This window comes from Drosophila innubila (genome assembly GCF_004354385.1).
Source record: "Drosophila innubila isolate TH190305 chromosome 2L unlocalized genomic scaffold, UK_Dinn_1.0 4_B_2L, whole genome shotgun sequence".
NCBI lineage: Eukaryota > Metazoa > Arthropoda > Insecta > Diptera > Drosophilidae > Drosophila > Drosophila innubila.
The window spans coordinates 20,234,535-20,251,411 of record NW_022995372.1 but is presented as its reverse complement, the minus strand read 5'-3'; the positions used below and the strand labels follow the sequence as shown (position 1 = coordinate 20,251,411).

Below are 16,877 nucleotides of genomic sequence, written 5' to 3'. Positions count from 1 at the left end.
CGTTTCTACTATAAAATTAACCGCTGGTAATGATCATTCATTAAGATCGCAGAGCAAAAAGCTCAGGTTACGTTCATCAACTAACTATATACTACTTGAATGTTCTTTATATTTTATGTATTAACTATATAGTATACTTATTTAAATTTATCAGCACTTAACCGCATAAAACCGCAACTATTCAGCACCATGTAAATGCAAAGAATTATAATTTAAAACAATAAACCGATTTTAGCTACTTCAACAAAAATTAGAATCATGTACATATATACTAACACCACAAATATAAGCTATATCTACTATATAGTTTTGCGTGCATGAATATAGCGTGCTTGACTAATAGAAAACTCATTCACTTTAGCACCCGCCTAGAAACAACTCCACCTCTAGAACCCCTCAATACCGCTTAATTGCAATGCACTTATGCAAAAAGCAATAAACCACCTCTAACGAGTAACGGTTTTGAGCAAAAGTTTGCAAAAAATAATGTAATGGTATTGAAACTAATTGTTTCACGTGTAGAATACTCTATTTGGCGATCGGGTTACTTTGAATTTGTTAAGTCGGCTGCGTCTGAAAGATAAGATTCTGTTCTAGTTAATACTAAAACAATTCTGAAATTTTTTTTTAGAGATTTGGAGGTATTTACAGCTCTAAATCAAATATGAAAAGTTCCTGAATTGAATGCCTGATAAGGTAAATTCATGTAGGTAGTTCACAAATTCTTATCTACTTGTTAGACATTCAAATTAATTCATTTAGTACTAAGTTATGTATTATTTTTCAAGTGACGTTGAGATTATCTATGATTTATGTGCCATATTTTCTGGTTATTTATTTATTATTACTTCCATCGAGCATAGATTAGCTAAAATCATAGTTTGATAGTTCTAATCTAAAATAAAGATATTTTAATTTATTTATTTATTATTATTTGTGATTATCTACTAATGTAACTATTTTTTTTATTTAGCCATAAATTCTGTAACACCTACAGTTTATAGTATACAAGGCTTGAAGTTTGTTAATACTGAGGTAGTTCGTACTTAAGTACGTCTCTAGTATTTGGTGCGCGTGTAAGATTGTCTAACGAAATTCGTTAAATATCGAAAGTATCGAACGGGAACGACGAGACGAATGCGATACAAACGGGCAGTTTTGTCAGATAGCGCGATTTATGAGTGGTTAAACTATAAACATACTTATATATTTATATATTCGCATATATGTACATATGTTTGGACTTACAAACATACATATATTAAGCTTGTGACTCCTTTACGCAGCAGCAGCGACTTTAAACGATCAATAAACGACGCTAACAGCGACGCCAGCAGCGTAAACCTCAGCGACATCAGCAAAGTTGCCGCAGTCGCAGCAGCAGCAGTCGACGCAGGCGTCGCAGCAGCGCTTATCTGCTCCCATATAAACTAAAGTCAGTGGAAATTATTTCTCATTTGAAATTTAACAGACGACGTGCGCGGAAGGCAGAACAATAGCGCGAAGATCGGTGTGGTGTAAAAATCGCTATAACGTTTGAAGCAAAGCAAAAACGTAGAGTAGAACTGAAAAACGAAGCCTAAAGTCCAGAAGAAGTGCGTGTTCCAGTGCTCGAACAACAGTTCAATTTCGATTTCCATTGCATATTCCAGTCGCGTGCGCAGTTCGATTTAAGCTGCCGATGCGTGCGGTTCTTTCACTGTCCTTTCTGCCTATATCGCTCTCGCTCTGTTCATTCTCTCTCCACTTCGCTTTCGTTGTATCCGTTCTGTTGCGCATGCGCCAAAGTGAAAAGTGTTGAAAAGTGCGAGCGATAAAAAGGATTGGGTGGCAATTGCCATTTATTTCCGTACGCAGAGATAAGCGTAAATTGCAGCCGTGGCGAAGGAATTGGCTAATTTATTAACGTTGCAGGAGAACAGAGCCGAAATGACACAACAACCACAATGGGGCATAAGCTTATCAAAGTGTAAGTGCAATATGAATAATGTTTAAGTGGAAACGTGTGTACGCGTGTGTTTGTGTGAGTGTTGTGTTATGCATTGAATTGTGAATTCAAATTCAAATTGGATTTCGAATTCGTTGAACTCTGGCTTTAACATTCTTGAAATGCTTTAATTATTGTTTAACCGACATTGACCGACAACAACAACATTTGAATGCAAAACTTAAGTATAAAGTTTACATAGCTGTACATACGTGAATATGTATTCATATATGCTTCTACTATATGTTTTATAAGTAACAATGACAGAACGTATTTTATTTCTTAGCATTTGCACTTCCGATTCAGTTTTGTTTTTCGTACATGTTTTGGTTACGGATATTATATTGTTTGATCTTTTTTCCTTATTATTTATTCTGTTACCTTTTGTTTAGCTATATTATGCCAGGCACGCGTCAACATAATCATCAATAATTTTGCGGTCTATCGCTCTTTAATTTGCCTATTTCTATGTACAAATGACGACGTCTCTAAGAATAATTTGCATGTGAATAAAGAAAGCCGAGATACGGTGACGAAAGGTTTGAAACAAACTAAAAAAAAAAAACCGATACCAAGCTAGACTTTTAGAATTGTTGATTTTCTACGCATAATATTATTTGTAGGGTGACGAACCCTCTAAATTGCGGATTATAGATTTTCACGGCCCTTCTGGTACTCGAATAAAAAATAGTTTTCTTACCTTTTTAAATATGTTTAAATTAAATAATTCCTTGAACTGGTTTTGAATATCTAAACTAAATTTAAAACTCTAAATCAAATTAACAAATTTTACAATTTTTGGTTTTAGAATTCTAAACTAAATAAAAAATTTAATTAAATTAAATTAAAAATATACAAACAGTTTCAACCGTCTTTAATGATAATGTTCGCTGTATTATGAACTTATTGGATGTCAAATAAAAAAACAGAGCGTGTTAGGTATTCTTTTTTGAACTCTTTACTGTGACAATGAAATAAAACAGGCTAATCGCCCTAATATATATAAATTTAGAATTTCACGTTTAAAAAAATGAATAAAATACCATACATATATACACACATTCAAGTGTCTGCGACAACAAAACTAAATATATAAATAGTTTTAAGAGCCTCATTCCAAAATTCGGTAGAAAATTATTGAGATATTGAAGCAAAATATGTAACGCATTGAATGAAACAACAGTGAAAGTACATACATATATATACGAAATAATATCTCTGCTTTCTGAAATTTATTAAATAATATGTATGTGTTGATCATAGTAATAAAGAAAAGTACAGATACGTTTTTTAAGGCTATGTATTGATTCAACCTATTAAAAAGTTTCGTTTCTTTATTTACATGAGTAAATTTTACCATCATTGAAATTTTTACCATCATAAAAACGCCGGCAGCAAAATAATTGTTTTTTTGAGGCTAGCGGTAGCTTGACCTCCTTATAGAGCCAACGACGACCATTTCCTTTCCATTGTTTTTGGGCAAGGTCAATGTAATAAAAGAATTCTTTTTTTTTCATTGGTTTCATAATATTTCTCCCCACTCCTCAATCTCTCCCCTCGTCTCTCTTTTTCTTGGACAAGAATTTCTTTTTGTAAGAATACAGAAGTACATTTACTTATATGAAAGACTATGCATATAAATAAATACGAGTATCAAACAAAAAAAGAGAAAATGAATGTTGTAACTTTGCAAACTGGAATTTATTTTACGAGAATGTTTATTTGTTTTCTACGCGTTTTTATTTGTCATATGCAAATGTTATTATTGACAAAAATATTCTTTAAAGTTTTTTTTTTTTGTAAACGTGAGTTAAGTTCTTAAATATGTGTGTAGACTCAATGAGTCTCTTGACACTTATGACCGACAATTCATCATTTGTCAGCAGGCGCTTTTGAGGCTTATCATTGGGCTAGTGAAGGTCTTATTCTTGGATTCTGTTGAACCGATGTCTATAAGTTTATTTTTTCCAGTCAGTCATTGATATGCATACTTGGACCCATTGAACTGTCGCCACAATCGCAACACTTGCCTTATCCGAATCCGAAGTCGAAATGAATCGGTGGACGCATATCTTTAGCCCCGTTCTCAATTAATATTTTTGCAAGACTTAAGCATTATCTTAGTTGATAAGTTGTGTAAAAGTAGTGTATATATGACGATTACAAGTCATACATGTATATATATCTATATATTTGCATTATACATATACTAAGTAGTAGGTAGCGCTTTAATAAAATATAAGGTGATAATATAATTAAACGAGGCAACGCTTATCTTCAATCTCAGTATCATGAATAATTGTCATTAAAGTTCTCGTATAAACTCATAATGCGCGTTAACAAAGTTTATCCACTTAAAATAACTACAAATATATGTACTCACATAGAAGTTAAAGTAATTTTGCATTCTTACCATATATATGTAGTAGTACATATAATTATATACGGTTGTTGTCACGTGGTACGTCTGTTGTTAACTAAGTTTCTTCCCGGAAATCTAATGCACATACATTGTACGTAAATGCTTATTAATCGGTTAATGTGGCTATAATTGCCATATCTTATCGTAAATCCTAATGGATTCAGGGACTAAATGGAACATGGTTTAGATTTGGCTATGGTATCTATAGGTTGTATCTATACGTATATACTTATATTATGTCGTCTAATCATGATCGGGCTGTCGACTTGAGTGAATTATGACCACACTCGTGTGATTAGCACCCCATTTACATATATAAACTTTAAGGTGTTCCGATTTGGCGCTTGCCTTATCGATATCGTTGTCGAAGTGGTTGGTTTATTTGAGAATCGTGTTGCTTATAAATTTTAGTCGGCTTTCAGTTGAAGTATTTGTTAAATAATATGACAAATATTGAGACATCATTAAATTGTCGGCTTCACTGCAACTACGTAAATATATTTATGAATGTTAATTTATAGTTCACATAAAGCTGTCAGACAATGACGTATTTCAGCTTAATTGTTCTCTATCTCCCTCTTACTCGTATATTAATATAATATCTTCAATTATAATTTGAATAAAAAATACTAACAGCTCATTCAAATAACCATAGAAATGGGAATGGGAATTGGGAGTCAAGCGTGTATAATTATAGTTGTGAGAATCAGAACGTCAACAATGATTGTTGTTATTTATAAAAATACATACAATTTTTGCTCTAATAATAATGTCATGAATTGGATTACGATATAAGCAAATTGTTAGCTCTTCGATTACTTAATAAATACGGTAAATGTATTATAATGCCTAGGGATAATGTGTTAATAAATGTGTTGTTGTTGTCAAGGCATTTAACAATTTTATTTTTGAGATCTAATAAATAAAAGTTGGTCTTTTCAATATTTTCAATAATTTTTTTTATACTCTTGACTGAAAATAAACCAATTGCTTACATTAATTTAACCTTCAGCGGTTGGTATTCCAAAAAAGAACTTTAATGTCCAAATTTTTAAATTAAAAAAATCAACAAAATCAATTTATTTCTAATTGCCAAGCAACTGGCGCTTTATGATCCATTATCAGTTGCTGTTAAAATACTTGATAGACTCGTATACGACATCAAGTCGGAACTTATCGCAGATCTATAGCACTTGAACTTATCAAGACATAATTTCATTTAACCCTTTATTATATGGACGAGTATGTGCCATAAACGGCACCCTCCTGCAATCGGAAAATAACAATTTCAAATGCCCCCATAAAGTTAAGGTTATAATTCCCATGAATGCTATCGAATTTTACAATAAATTCATAAACAAGTAAAAATTGAGTAATCCGTAATTATTTGTATAGAGTTAAAAACAAGTTACTCGTTATAATAATTATACTGATCTTAGTTTCCATTGTATAGACCTTGTTTTGTACATTTTTTACTCAGTTAAAGTTTTATTGAACACCTATAAGGTTTTTTTTTATTTTTAGTATAATTACTCTTTTTACAACAAACCAAGTGTTTTGAGGTTAAATAAAGCATTTTATTCGTGGAGCAGCTTTTTTTTTTAATTGTACTTAAAGTTAGGAACTTGTTTTTTTTTAAAGCTAGTAACTAAGTATGACTCTAGCATTGATAAAAATTAAAAGTTTGACGTAATAGAAACTACATACCAAATTTGCTGACTCTACTTCCTAGAGGTTCTGAGATTAATCAGAGAGCTTAATTGCTTAATTGCTTATAACTAAGAATATATTTATAAACTTTACCTGTGTCACACATTTTCTCACTTAAATGAAGATTAGAGTCTCTGGAGTTTTTCCCAATGCATTAGATTTTAGTTAGTTATATTGTGGGGCTTACTCACAAAGGGAATCTCCAAATCGTTGCAGCTCAAAGCTGTCGTGCTACGAACGTTTTATAGCATAGATCCGTTTCCAGCTAATTGAAATAACAATTTCATATAAATATCTAAATTTATGTACATTTTTAAAAGAGTCGCAATCAAATTCAATTTATACTTTATTAACAAAAATTGATTTGTCTCTCTAATTGAATAACTTTTAACAGGAATTCGGCAAAGTGTTTATTTGCATGTTAAACAAAATCAATTAAATTATTTGAAATATACGAATCGTTCACATTGACGTCAGAACTGGAATTATTTTAGTATTAGAGTAATTTATTAGATGTATTTTATTGGATTTTGTTAATAGTTGATTAACCTGAACATTAACTGAACAACTTTCGCTTCTCTTCGAATACAGATTTTATAATACCACAACGTGTGATATTGGCCATCATGGGCTTTTTGGCCATTCTCAATGCCTACACGATGCGTGTCTGTCTCTCGCAGGCAATCACCGTCTTGGTGGCCAAGAAGAACATGACGGACGATGTGGAGAACGATCATGCGATCTGTGAACCCGATGATTTGGATGAAGGCGGTGCGGCGAGCGGAGGAGACTACGTTTGGTCTGAGGAGTTGCAGGGATTGATTCTCTCCTCCTTCTACATTGGTTACATTGTCACCCACGTGCCCGGCGGTCTTCTGGCTGAAAAGTTTGGCGGTAAATGGACTCTGGGTCTTGGCATCCTCTCGACGGCAGTCTTCACCATGCTTACACCATTGGCCATCGTAAAGGGTGGCTCCGATTGGTTGATCGTGACCCGTGTTCTAATGGGTCTCGGCGAGGGTACCACATTCCCCGCATTGAGTGTACTTCTTGCTGCTTGGGTTCCGGCCAACGAACGTGGCAAACTGGGCGCTTTGGTTCTCGGTGGCGGCCAAGTGGGCACTATTATGGGTAATCTACTATCTGGCGTCTTCTTGGAATCCTACGATTGGTCATTCGTCTTCTACTTCTTTGGTGGTCTCGGCGTTATTTGGTTTGTCATTTTTGTAAGTATTACGCCAACTGACTTTCAAAAGCAATTGAAAGCTCAAAAGCTAATTTAGTATAATATATAAAAAAATTTTGCTTAGTGAGCATTAAAAGTTTATTTAATGTATAGAACAATTTTAAATGGTTTACAGCATAATTTGCTGAAAAAGAATTTAAAATGATCCTTTATGAAAGATTTTAATTTAATGTCTGAGGTGTCAAAAGTTCCTTTACGGTATTAGCGAATAAAATCTCAAAATTTGCTTTATTAAATTCCATGAGCTTTAAGCTGAAAAGCCATTTTTTTAGATGACAACTTATTAAATTCCTGCTAGAAGTGAGCTTCAAAACTACATTATCATATATTTAAGAAGCTTCAAAAGCGTACTAAAGCTGAATAGCCTGTGTAGTAAAACAGAACTTCTTATCAAAGACACATAAAAGCTAAAAGTGTACAATATGCAAGCTTTTTATTAAATGTCTGACTCTTCTTCTATTACAGGTCTTCTTGTGCTTCAGCGATCCCAACAGCCATCCTTTCATTAAGCCCAGTGAGCGCGAATATCTGGTTAAGGAGATCGGTACGATCGGTCGCAACGAGAATCTACCACCCACTCCCTGGAAGGCGATCCTTACCAATCTGCCCATGTTTGCCTTGGTCTCGGCCCAAATTGGTCACGATTGGGGCTTCTATATCATGGTGACGGATCTGCCCAAGTATATGTCCGATGTGCTGCAGTTCTCGATCAAGGCCAACGGACTCTACTCCTCCCTGCCCTACATCATGATGTGGATTGTGTCCGTTGGCAGTGGTTTTGTTGCCGATTGGATGATTCGTCGTGGCATCATGAATACGACAAACACACGTAAGCTGATGACAGGATTGGCGGCCTTTGGACCAGCTGTATTCATGGTGGGCGCTTCTTATGCCGGCTGTGATCGTGTCCTCGTCGTGGTGCTTTTCACCATTTGCATGGGTCTGATGGGCGCCTATTATGCGGGCATGAAGCTCAGTCCGCTGGACATGAGTCCCAACTATGCTGGCACATTGATGGCCATCACGAATGGCATTGGTGCCATCACTGGCGTTATTACACCTTATTTGGTTGGAGTCATGACGCCAAATGCCTCGTTACTCGAATGGCGTACTGTCTTCTGGGTGGCCTTTGGCGTACTCTTCGTTACGGCGATCATCTATTGCCTTTGGGCATCCGGAGAGGTGCAACCCTTCAACAACGCCCCCATCGAGCCCCGAACTGTTGATTTCGAGGCTCACGAGCGCAAACCGGAATTACAGTTGAAAGCGACCGAGCATAGCTCCTAGAGATGCAACAAACCAAAGTGCCATAAATGTTCATATCTTAGTTTATACTATATCGTAAACTATCGTATGGTAGTACACTGTACGTAGTACTATATCACTATTAATATGTTTGTATATGTGCACCTGTTGAATTTGCTATAGAGAATTTTGTTAACGAAGCTCACGAAGACATTTGTTAATGTATGTAATGTAATTTATCCTTGCGATCATCAAATTGCAATTGCTAGTTTTATAGTATGCCGCTCCCCCCCGTTTGCCCCAGTGCGATGTCTAACTAGGTATACATATACATTAAAATATATATATATAGAGTAATCTATAAGCTTCCAGCTGCAGATTCCCCGTAACCGGCCTTCCACTATACCCACGACATCTAAGCGAATTTACCTATGTATATTGTCTGTGTGTGCCCGCCCTTCCCCCTGCTATATGCCCTCATCTGCAGCAATATACTCTCTTAATTATTATTTAGTATTTAATCGAAACGAAATTCAATTTAGACTTGTAAGATTAATTAAAAACAAAAGAAACACACACATATAGTAAAAGAAGATTATTATGTACCTAATTTGTATTGCAAAATGTAAAAAGGTTTAAATTCAATTTAATTATTTTATGAGAATTTTTTAATTGTTGATCAATGTGTAATGCATGTGTTTTTAACACTACTGTTTAAAGTTTAAACATATCTGTTTTTATAATTTTAGTCAAAATAAAGTGCATAAACTAATTGAAATTCTATGTTTATTTTGGTGCGTTGACTTAAAAAAGAATGTTAAAGTCATTTCTGTCATTTGAAATTTGAATCAAGGTAGACCCTGAAAGTTATCGTTTTTCTTAAATTAATTAGATTTTATACTAAACGGAATTCTAATTTATAAAAGATGTTGCGAATCCAGCAAAAATGCGAGAGATATTTGACTGTAAGTACCAGAAGACATACTAATTGATTGATATACTTTTAAATACGATATGGATGATTATCCGAACAGATCTGCAGGTGAAGCAACGTTTTGTACTTTGTTACTTTAGTTTGTTGGCCATTATTAATGCTTATACAATACGCCACTGTTTGGACTTTTCACTTAATCGCATTATGCGGGAGTCCAAGAGGCTATCCAAAGCTAAACCCACAAAAATGTCATTAAAAGGGAAACCAATATCAAGGAGCAGTCGGAATACGGTAGTAACTTTTCCCCAGCAAACGAGACAAAAAGCCGGAAGAGATGTGGTAAAGATTACCAAGCGGCAGATGAAGGAAAAGCTGCTCCAAACTTCTGTAATAACAACTTCAAATAGCTCCGATGTGTGGACAAAGCAGGTGCAGATTCTGGTCACCGTATCCTTCTATGCTGGCTACATGATCACTCATATCCCGGGAGGACGTCTGGCGGAACGTTACGGCGGCAAGTGGATCCTGGGTGCTTCTATATTGCTTTCGGCCATACTCACCCTACTGACACCCACAATTGTTCGTAATGGAGGCCCGGGAGCTTTGATGCTCCTCCGACTTCTCATCGGCTTCTGCGAAGGACCCACATTCCCCGCCGTCAGCGCCTTGTTGGCCCAATGGGTGCCCGAGAACGAGCGTGGTCTGCTCTGCAGTTGTGTGTTGAGCGGTGGCGAGATTGGCATCACATTTGTACATCTAGTTAATGGAATGGGTCTCAAGGACGAGGATTGGGCTGTGGCATTCTATGTGGTTGGCAGTGGCGCACTGCTCTGGTTTGTGGGTTTTGTAAGTATGTTGGGAAAGTTCATATTGGCTTAGAGATATGCTTAATCATCCTTGTTCTCTTCCCAAAATTCTTGGAATGATACACAGCTTAGAAATCTCATAAGAGTGAAACTCAGGGACAGTAATCATTATAAGTTTTATTTTAAAACTTAATAAATAATCATTATTCTATGAGTTTTATTATTTTACTTATGATTACTTTTGAGCAAACAATAAAACTCAAGAATTAATCATTATTCTATGAGTTTTAATATTTTACTTATTTTACTGCTTGAAAGCTTATTAAAGCTGATATGAATTCACCACCAATAGAGCCTGCATTTCTTCTTCCTTTTTCATTGTTTTCTGCCGCAATCTTGAGCTGCTATAAAGCTTTAAAAGCTCAATACAGCTTTAAAAAAAACTCAACTTATTGACAATTGATATTCTCTTCCTAAGATCTTGGTCTGCTACAGCAAACCGGATGCGTCGCCGTATATACAAAATTCAGAACGGGATTACATCAGGAGACAGGTGAGCGCAACTCTGTTGACGACAGTGGAAGCTGATGAGGTTGTCAATGAAGCAACTCCTTGGAGCAATATGCTAATGAATGCTCCGATCTGGGCACTGATTGCGGCGAACATGCAACACGACTGGGATCAACAAGAGATGGCGCAGGAGCTGGAGAAGTTACTGCAAGATCTGCAGACCAAGGGCAGCACATTATGGAAGGGACTGGAGTCGAGTCTGAGGGTAACAGCGCCGCATCTGTACAGTTGGTTGGCTTCCCTCACGTCCGGCACACTCTGTGATTATCTCATTGCCCACGGAATCTTGAGTCGCACTCAGACGCGTCGTCTGATGTCCTGGCTGATCTTTGTGAGCATCTCCATGTACTTGGTCCATGAAAAGGAGGATGGAGCGCGTGCTTGGAGCGTGCTGGCATTTGGCGCTTACTATGCGGGAATTAAAGTCCTGCCCTTGGACATGAGTCCCAATTTCGCTGGCACACTGATGGGCATCTCCAATGGATTGGGTTCGTTGCCCGGTCTGCTGTTGCCCCTGCTGCAGCAACTGGAATCGGAGTATGCCATTGTGGGCAGCATACGTGCCGCCTTATGGTTGATTTGTGCCGGATACATTTCCGGAGATGTGCAGTCCTACAATCGAATGCCAATGCGGCAAGCCGAAGGTTAATTACAAATGTTTATATTGTTGTTTTTTGTTTTTTAAAGCTAGGCTAACATTAACTATTAGTAATAGTATAATAATTAAAGTTGCATTATCATCGACAAGACTTTTTTCATTGCTAAAACTAGGAGCACAATAACTAAAACAAAGATTTTCCATATCTTTTATAGTATGTGTATAACAAGGTTTGTTGTGGGTTGTGTGTTTTGTTTTGGGGGGTTATTGTAGTGTAGTTAACTTAATTAGCACTGGGATCGTATTAAATGCCTTGGACCCTTATGGCCAGTTGGGTGTGGGGAGAGGTGGGATGTCTACATGCTTGGCTGGGTCAGGAAACCGGATTGTGCCATCGCTGAAATGGTATTCATGTCAATGCCGAGCTTGCGAGTGACATTGATTTGAGCCAGCGCCGCATTACGCAAGGAGTAGACATGCACCAGCTCCGCCTGACTCTTGGCATAGAGCAGCGCCTTCTCAAACAGATCCACGGCACGCTGTAATTGCGCCCGTTGCACCTCCACGGTGCCGAGCGTCTCATAGGCTAGCTCACATTTGGGATCCACCTCGATGGCGCGATTGAGAAGCGTGACGGCGGCATCGATGTCACCACGCCATTGCAGCATCATAATTGCCTGATGCACCAGCAACGATGGATTTGTTGGCGCCAATTTCATGGCCTTCTCGTAAAACAATTGAGCCTGTGGGAACTGCTGTTGATCGGCCAGGACCTGGGCCATCAGACTGTAGCACTCAACGCAATCGGGAAACTTCTCAATGGCCTGCTCAAAGTCACGGATAACACGCTCCAGGCGATTCTGATCGCTGGTCATCAACGATAAACGATATTCCGCATAGCATTTTTGGACATAGGCAATCGCATGATTTGGCGCCAATCGCACCGCCTTGTCGAACTCAATTAACGCCTCCTCGATCTGCTCCAGCAGCAGCAGTATCTGCGCCCGCTGATGATACACGTCGGCATTGTCGGGTTTCAATTTCTCCGCCTCCAAGAAGTCAGCCAATCCCTTCTCGCGCTCGTCCGTCTGTATAAAGAGTGCGGCGCGTTTAATGTACGCATAAACGCGCAGTGTCGAGTCTGCATCATCTGCAAAAATTAAAAACCAGCTATAACCAGTTGTAATCATTAAGAGACTTGTGCTTACCATTGGCCAGTATGGCGTCAAAGTCGTTCTTGCTGTCGGCAAAGGATCCGCACAGCAGATGGAATGTGCCACGCATCAGCAACGCCTCCACTTTGTATTGTGATTCCGACTCGGAGGATTCAATTTCCTCGGTGCATGCGGCAATGATGTCATCGAATTTCTGATCATCGAATGCACGACGAGCACGCAGGAAACCACGTGGTGGAGTATCTGCCACAGCCGATGGCGGGACATTCATAATTTGGAGAGGATCGGCAATGAAGGAGCGCATGTAGGTGTTGACAAAGGCAGCCGAGGGCACGACAGGCACATGTTCGCGCATTCCCTTCTCGGCATCTAGGCGACCCGTCTCCTTGAGCACACGATCCGCAAACATGATGGTATTGTTGTTCTGGAACATTTCCAATATACAGGTGGCAGTCACATCGTCCAGGCACTCGGACATATCCTTAGTGGCCTCGTGGGCACGGGCGCGTCTATAATAAGCCTTGGCATATCGCGGATTATTCTCCAGCGACAGAGAGCAGTCCTCCTTGACCTTGTTCCACTTCTTGAGCATCTCATAGGAGGCGGCACGGTTCTGATAGAAGATTGCCATGTCAGTGCGATGCTCCGTGGGGCATTTATCAATGGCCTTGTCATAGAAACTGATTGCCTCATCATATTTGCCATTGCGATAACAATTGTTTCCCTCCGTCTTGTAGTTGTTGGCCTCCGTCAGCGGCGACAGCTTCTCGCCCAGCTCTGCCGACTTCTTGCTGCGCTCCAGCTCAGAATCTGGAGCGGTGCCATCAATGGATAACGTCTGTTTCTCCATTTTCCCCTTGGAGCGCGTCTTGTCCGCATCCTTGGACTTTGTCTTCTGCTTGCCGCCTTGTGTTTCATCCCGAGTCCCGCTCTTCCGGAACACATAGACGCCCAAGCCAATTGCCAAGGGCGTGCCCAGTATGAGAGCCACCTGCCATTTGTTAAGCTTCACCGAACTCATGTTAAGGAACGTTGCCATTTCCGGGCTTTTTCAATGTGTGCAGCGTGTATAGGTAAAATCTGCAATTAGAGTAGTGTACAATTGTGTAATAGTTCGCGGCCTTATCAAATGAAATTGCCCGCCCGCTAAAAAAAAAAACCAAATCTCGAAACGCCGGGGTGCGATTTGTCACCTCAACCTCCTCCGCGGTCTTCCCTTCCTACTTATTGATTTTCTTTAACATAACATAGTCATTGGTGTGTTGTGGTGGTGTTTTACTCACGTATTGTCTTCTAATTTAACACTGCAATGAATTTTGCAAATATGAACTGTTACTTGAATGCTTTTTAGTGAAAAGTAAATACAAATTTATATTTTACATTACAACTGGCCTGCTTAGCAAATAGAACACACCAAACGAAACTGTTGTGCAACTGTGGTGCAACTGTTGAGCCGCTGAACGACTTGCCAGTGCACATGTGACAGCTGGGTGCTGCTAGACAAAAAGCTCACTGCTATGTAAAACATGCAATACAATTTCGAAATAAAATTTATGAATTTTATTAATTAGCTTAATCTTATATTTAAAATTCTACTTGATTCTTAAATTCTTGCAAAATTTGAAGTCTTCAGTTCAAATTTATTTAAGCTGCAGTGTGACAGTCTGGCAGCACTCACCTATATGATCATAACATCGATTATTGCGAATCTTTCTCAAAGAAATACAACGAAACTTGGATTTAAATTGTAAATGTTCATGTTGTTTTTGATCAGTTCTTGGATGAAAAAAGTTGCTAAATATCGATTGTCCTAAATAGGACAACGATTTTGATCACAAATTAATCCATCTTCTATATAGGTTGTACATTATAAAAATGCATTTGAATACAAGCTGCAGTCATATCGGCAACAACTTTAACAACTTTTTTAGCAACTGATTTACGGAAGAAAAATATTTGTAAATAATTGAGCGCATGAGTAGTTTGAACTGTTTATGGAAGGTCAGGGAAAGATTTCCGTATCGATCTCACTATTGTATGTAAACACATACATATTTACATTTACATTAAAGCTTGTAGATAACGAAAACAAAGGAAAACGTGGTTGACGGATCGCAAGGCGCTGAGGTGAGTGCAAATGAGTTCAACTAAAGGCTATAAATATGCACTCAGTCGCACATACATATACAATCTCTTAGTGGAAGGGGAAGGTGAGGCGTAACACGAATACGCCGCAAAAAGCTTTTGTCATCAATGTATGTGTGTGTGTGTGTGTGGGCTCCAATTGCAATGCGAGCGCTGCAAATGTTTATAATAAAAATGTCGTTGCGTTAGTTTCAGTTTTCTTTTTATTTTATAAGTTATACCTAAAGCAAACTTCATAATTTGAATCGCACTAAGCTTAATATTAAAATTATAAGTCTGTAAGTGTATTAAGTTTAGGAAATTTTTATAAACTAGAACTAATCAATAAGTAATTCCAGTGCTTTTTATATGTTTTCTTCTTTTTTTTTTTTTGTAGTTTTCCAGCGTGTGCTGACAGTGCCAGCTGCCGCTGCAGCGACCTCTTCTGTTGCTCTTTCTTTCGTTCTAATTTTCAGTTTATATTCAGTGTTTTGCGTTTCTTCTTCCAACTTCAAATTCAATAACTGCCTTTAATTTTTTCTTTTTCGCACTTTTCTGCTCAAGTTTTTCTCTGTATTTGTGTCTCTGCTATGACGTGCCTTTGGCATCAGTTTTTCACAGTCTTCTTGTTGTTGTTGGTGTTCATGAGTTTGGTCAAAATCTTTCTCGAGTGGCCCGACGGGTCGAAGTGGTTGGTGTGCTCACTGGCCTCCTTCTTGGAGCGCTGCTTGCCGCTGTGGCCCGAAAAGATGTGTTTGTCATGGTCGAAGTTGTAGTGCTCGTATTCATCATAGTGTGCCTCAGACATATTGGATTTTCGTTTGAAAATGATCTTATGCGAGTTGAAATTAGGATTTCTTGTCTTTTATTGTTGGTGATTCTTTTTCTTGATTACAGTGTTTTGTTTTTGTAGATGCGACACCTCCACTGGTACTCGACGTCCTCGCAGCAAAGCCCGATTGGAAATTGAACTTTCTGTAGCTGTTCGACACTTGCTTTTATACCCAGCTAGAGCTTTTTCTCGCACTGTTGTTTTTATCTGTGAGAGTGACGGCCAACCGGCACTCTCCGACTCGCTGTATCTCTCACAAGCCTAGACCCTGTGAGCAATTTGATTTGTTGCTGTTCGTACGCTGTTTTTGTTACAAATTTTGACTATTTTTGTTTTTTAAACCCAGACAACAATTTATATTTTTTTTTAGTTGTGCCCGATTCCGAATCTGATTTCAAATCAATGATTTAAAAGTGATTTCCAAAAAGTAATGAAAACTAAGTATCATGATAAAATTTTTTGTTATTTCGTATGATGTATTCAAACTAATGCAATGTTTGCTTTGCGCTCTAGAATTTTCGATGTGTTATTCACCATTGGGTTGTCAGTTGTTGCTCACTCTCTCTCTCTCTTTCATTTTCCATCTCTCGCTCGAAGTTCTTTGGAGAGTCAACTTTTAGCAATTATTGCTGCGCAATTTATTTTTGTTGTGTTTACAAAATGCGCGGTAAACAAAAAACAAAAAATAATAAAACGAAAACGCAATGACAACGTCAAACATATTTTTGACTCGACAATTTAAATTATTTCAATATTGCTTTCATAATACACACGTTTTTGTAAAAAGCAACTTGGTGCTTGTTCTTATATAAGGCCACGTTGCAACCCTTGCATCGTATTGGCCCTGGGAGTGCATTTCAAGTTGCATCACCGGCAGGTAGCGAACACATGTTGCATTTCCATGTCACTGCCCCGCTCATTGCCACAAATTTTCCGTTAACAATACGAAAACAACAGCGTAGACGTGATTAGGCGCACACACACATATACACATTTAGATACATACATACAAACACCTATAAATGAAGGCCCGCCTATGCATTCTTCTGTCCGCCGACCCAGTTCCCTCTTGTTCTATAAGCTCACTATGCTTGAAGAAAAGCTCTTACTATAATTGTTTGCCCATTATTGTTTATATAAATGCATTTGTTTACAGAGCAGCCTTGCCGGTGATAAGCATTGTCAGCAGTTATCAGTCGTCTTAATTGTTATTGCTTTGGTAACTTTT

General features: G+C 38.0%; 4 protein-coding genes across 4 annotated transcripts; 2 read left to right on the top strand and 2 right to left on the bottom strand.

Annotated features, from left to right (window-relative positions):
* Positions 1-1,427: 1,427 nt before the first annotated feature.
* LOC117782353 (putative inorganic phosphate cotransporter) lies at positions 1,428-9,384 on the top strand. The gene is made up of 3 exons (XM_034619452.1): positions 1,428-1,969; positions 6,711-7,345; positions 7,831-9,384. Exons 1-3 carry the CDS (start codon positions 1,930-1,932, stop codon positions 8,650-8,652), a joined length of 1,497 nt encoding a protein of 498 aa, XP_034475343.1. The 5' UTR covers positions 1,428-1,929; the 3' UTR covers positions 8,653-9,384.
* An 85-nt stretch (positions 9,385-9,469) lies between these two features.
* LOC117782352 (putative inorganic phosphate cotransporter) lies at positions 9,470-11,588 on the top strand. The gene is made up of 3 exons (XM_034619451.1): positions 9,470-9,575; positions 9,645-10,390; positions 10,829-11,588. The coding sequence occupies exons 1-3, from the start codon at positions 9,557-9,559 to the stop codon at positions 11,567-11,569; spliced, it is 1,506 nt and encodes a 501-aa protein (XP_034475342.1). The 5' UTR covers positions 9,470-9,556; the 3' UTR covers positions 11,570-11,588.
* A 69-nt stretch (positions 11,589-11,657) lies between these two features.
* LOC117782351 (mitochondrial import receptor subunit TOM70) lies at positions 11,658-14,102 on the bottom strand. Its single transcript, XM_034619450.1, has 3 exons — positions 13,977-14,102; positions 12,727-13,773; positions 11,658-12,668 (listed from the first exon to the last, which is right to left on the bottom strand). Exons 2-3 carry the CDS (start codon positions 13,730-13,732, stop codon positions 11,875-11,877), a joined length of 1,800 nt encoding a protein of 599 aa, XP_034475341.1. The 5' UTR covers positions 13,733-13,773; positions 13,977-14,102; the 3' UTR covers positions 11,658-11,874.
* A 921-nt stretch (positions 14,103-15,023) lies between these two features.
* LOC117794514 (nuclear protein 1) lies at positions 15,024-15,893 on the bottom strand. The gene has a single exon (XM_034635152.1). It carries the CDS (start codon positions 15,623-15,625, stop codon positions 15,425-15,427), a length of 201 nt encoding a protein of 66 aa, XP_034491043.1. The 5' UTR covers positions 15,626-15,893; the 3' UTR covers positions 15,024-15,424.
* Between the last annotated feature and the right edge of the window lie 984 nt (positions 15,894-16,877).

Excerpts from the sequence above, each read along its gene's own strand:
- LOC117782353 (XM_034619452.1), top strand. The coding sequence starts at position 1,930 with ATGACACAACAACCACAATGGGGCATAAGCTTATCAAAGT. Across the intron at positions 1,970-6,710 it reads GGGCATAAGCTTATCAAAGT|ATTTTATAATACCACAACGT; the intron begins GTAAGTGCAATA and ends CTTCGAATACAG. Across the intron at positions 7,346-7,830 it reads TTATTTGGTTTGTCATTTTT|GTCTTCTTGTGCTTCAGCGA; the intron begins GTAAGTATTACG and ends CTTCTATTACAG.
- LOC117782352 (XM_034619451.1), top strand. Across the intron at positions 10,391-10,828 it reads TGCTCTGGTTTGTGGGTTTT|ATCTTGGTCTGCTACAGCAA; the intron begins GTAAGTATGTTG and ends TCTCTTCCTAAG.
- LOC117782351 (XM_034619450.1), bottom strand. The coding sequence starts at position 13,732 with ATGGCAACGTTCCTTAACATGAGTTCGGTGAAGCTTAACAAATGGCAG. Across the intron at positions 12,669-12,726 it reads TGACGCCATACTGGCCAATG|ATGATGCAGACTCGACACTG; the intron begins GTAAGCACAAGT and ends TAATTTTTGCAG.
- LOC117794514 (XM_034635152.1), bottom strand. The coding sequence starts at position 15,625 with ATGTCTGAGGCACACTATGATGAATACGAGCACTACAACTTCGACCAT.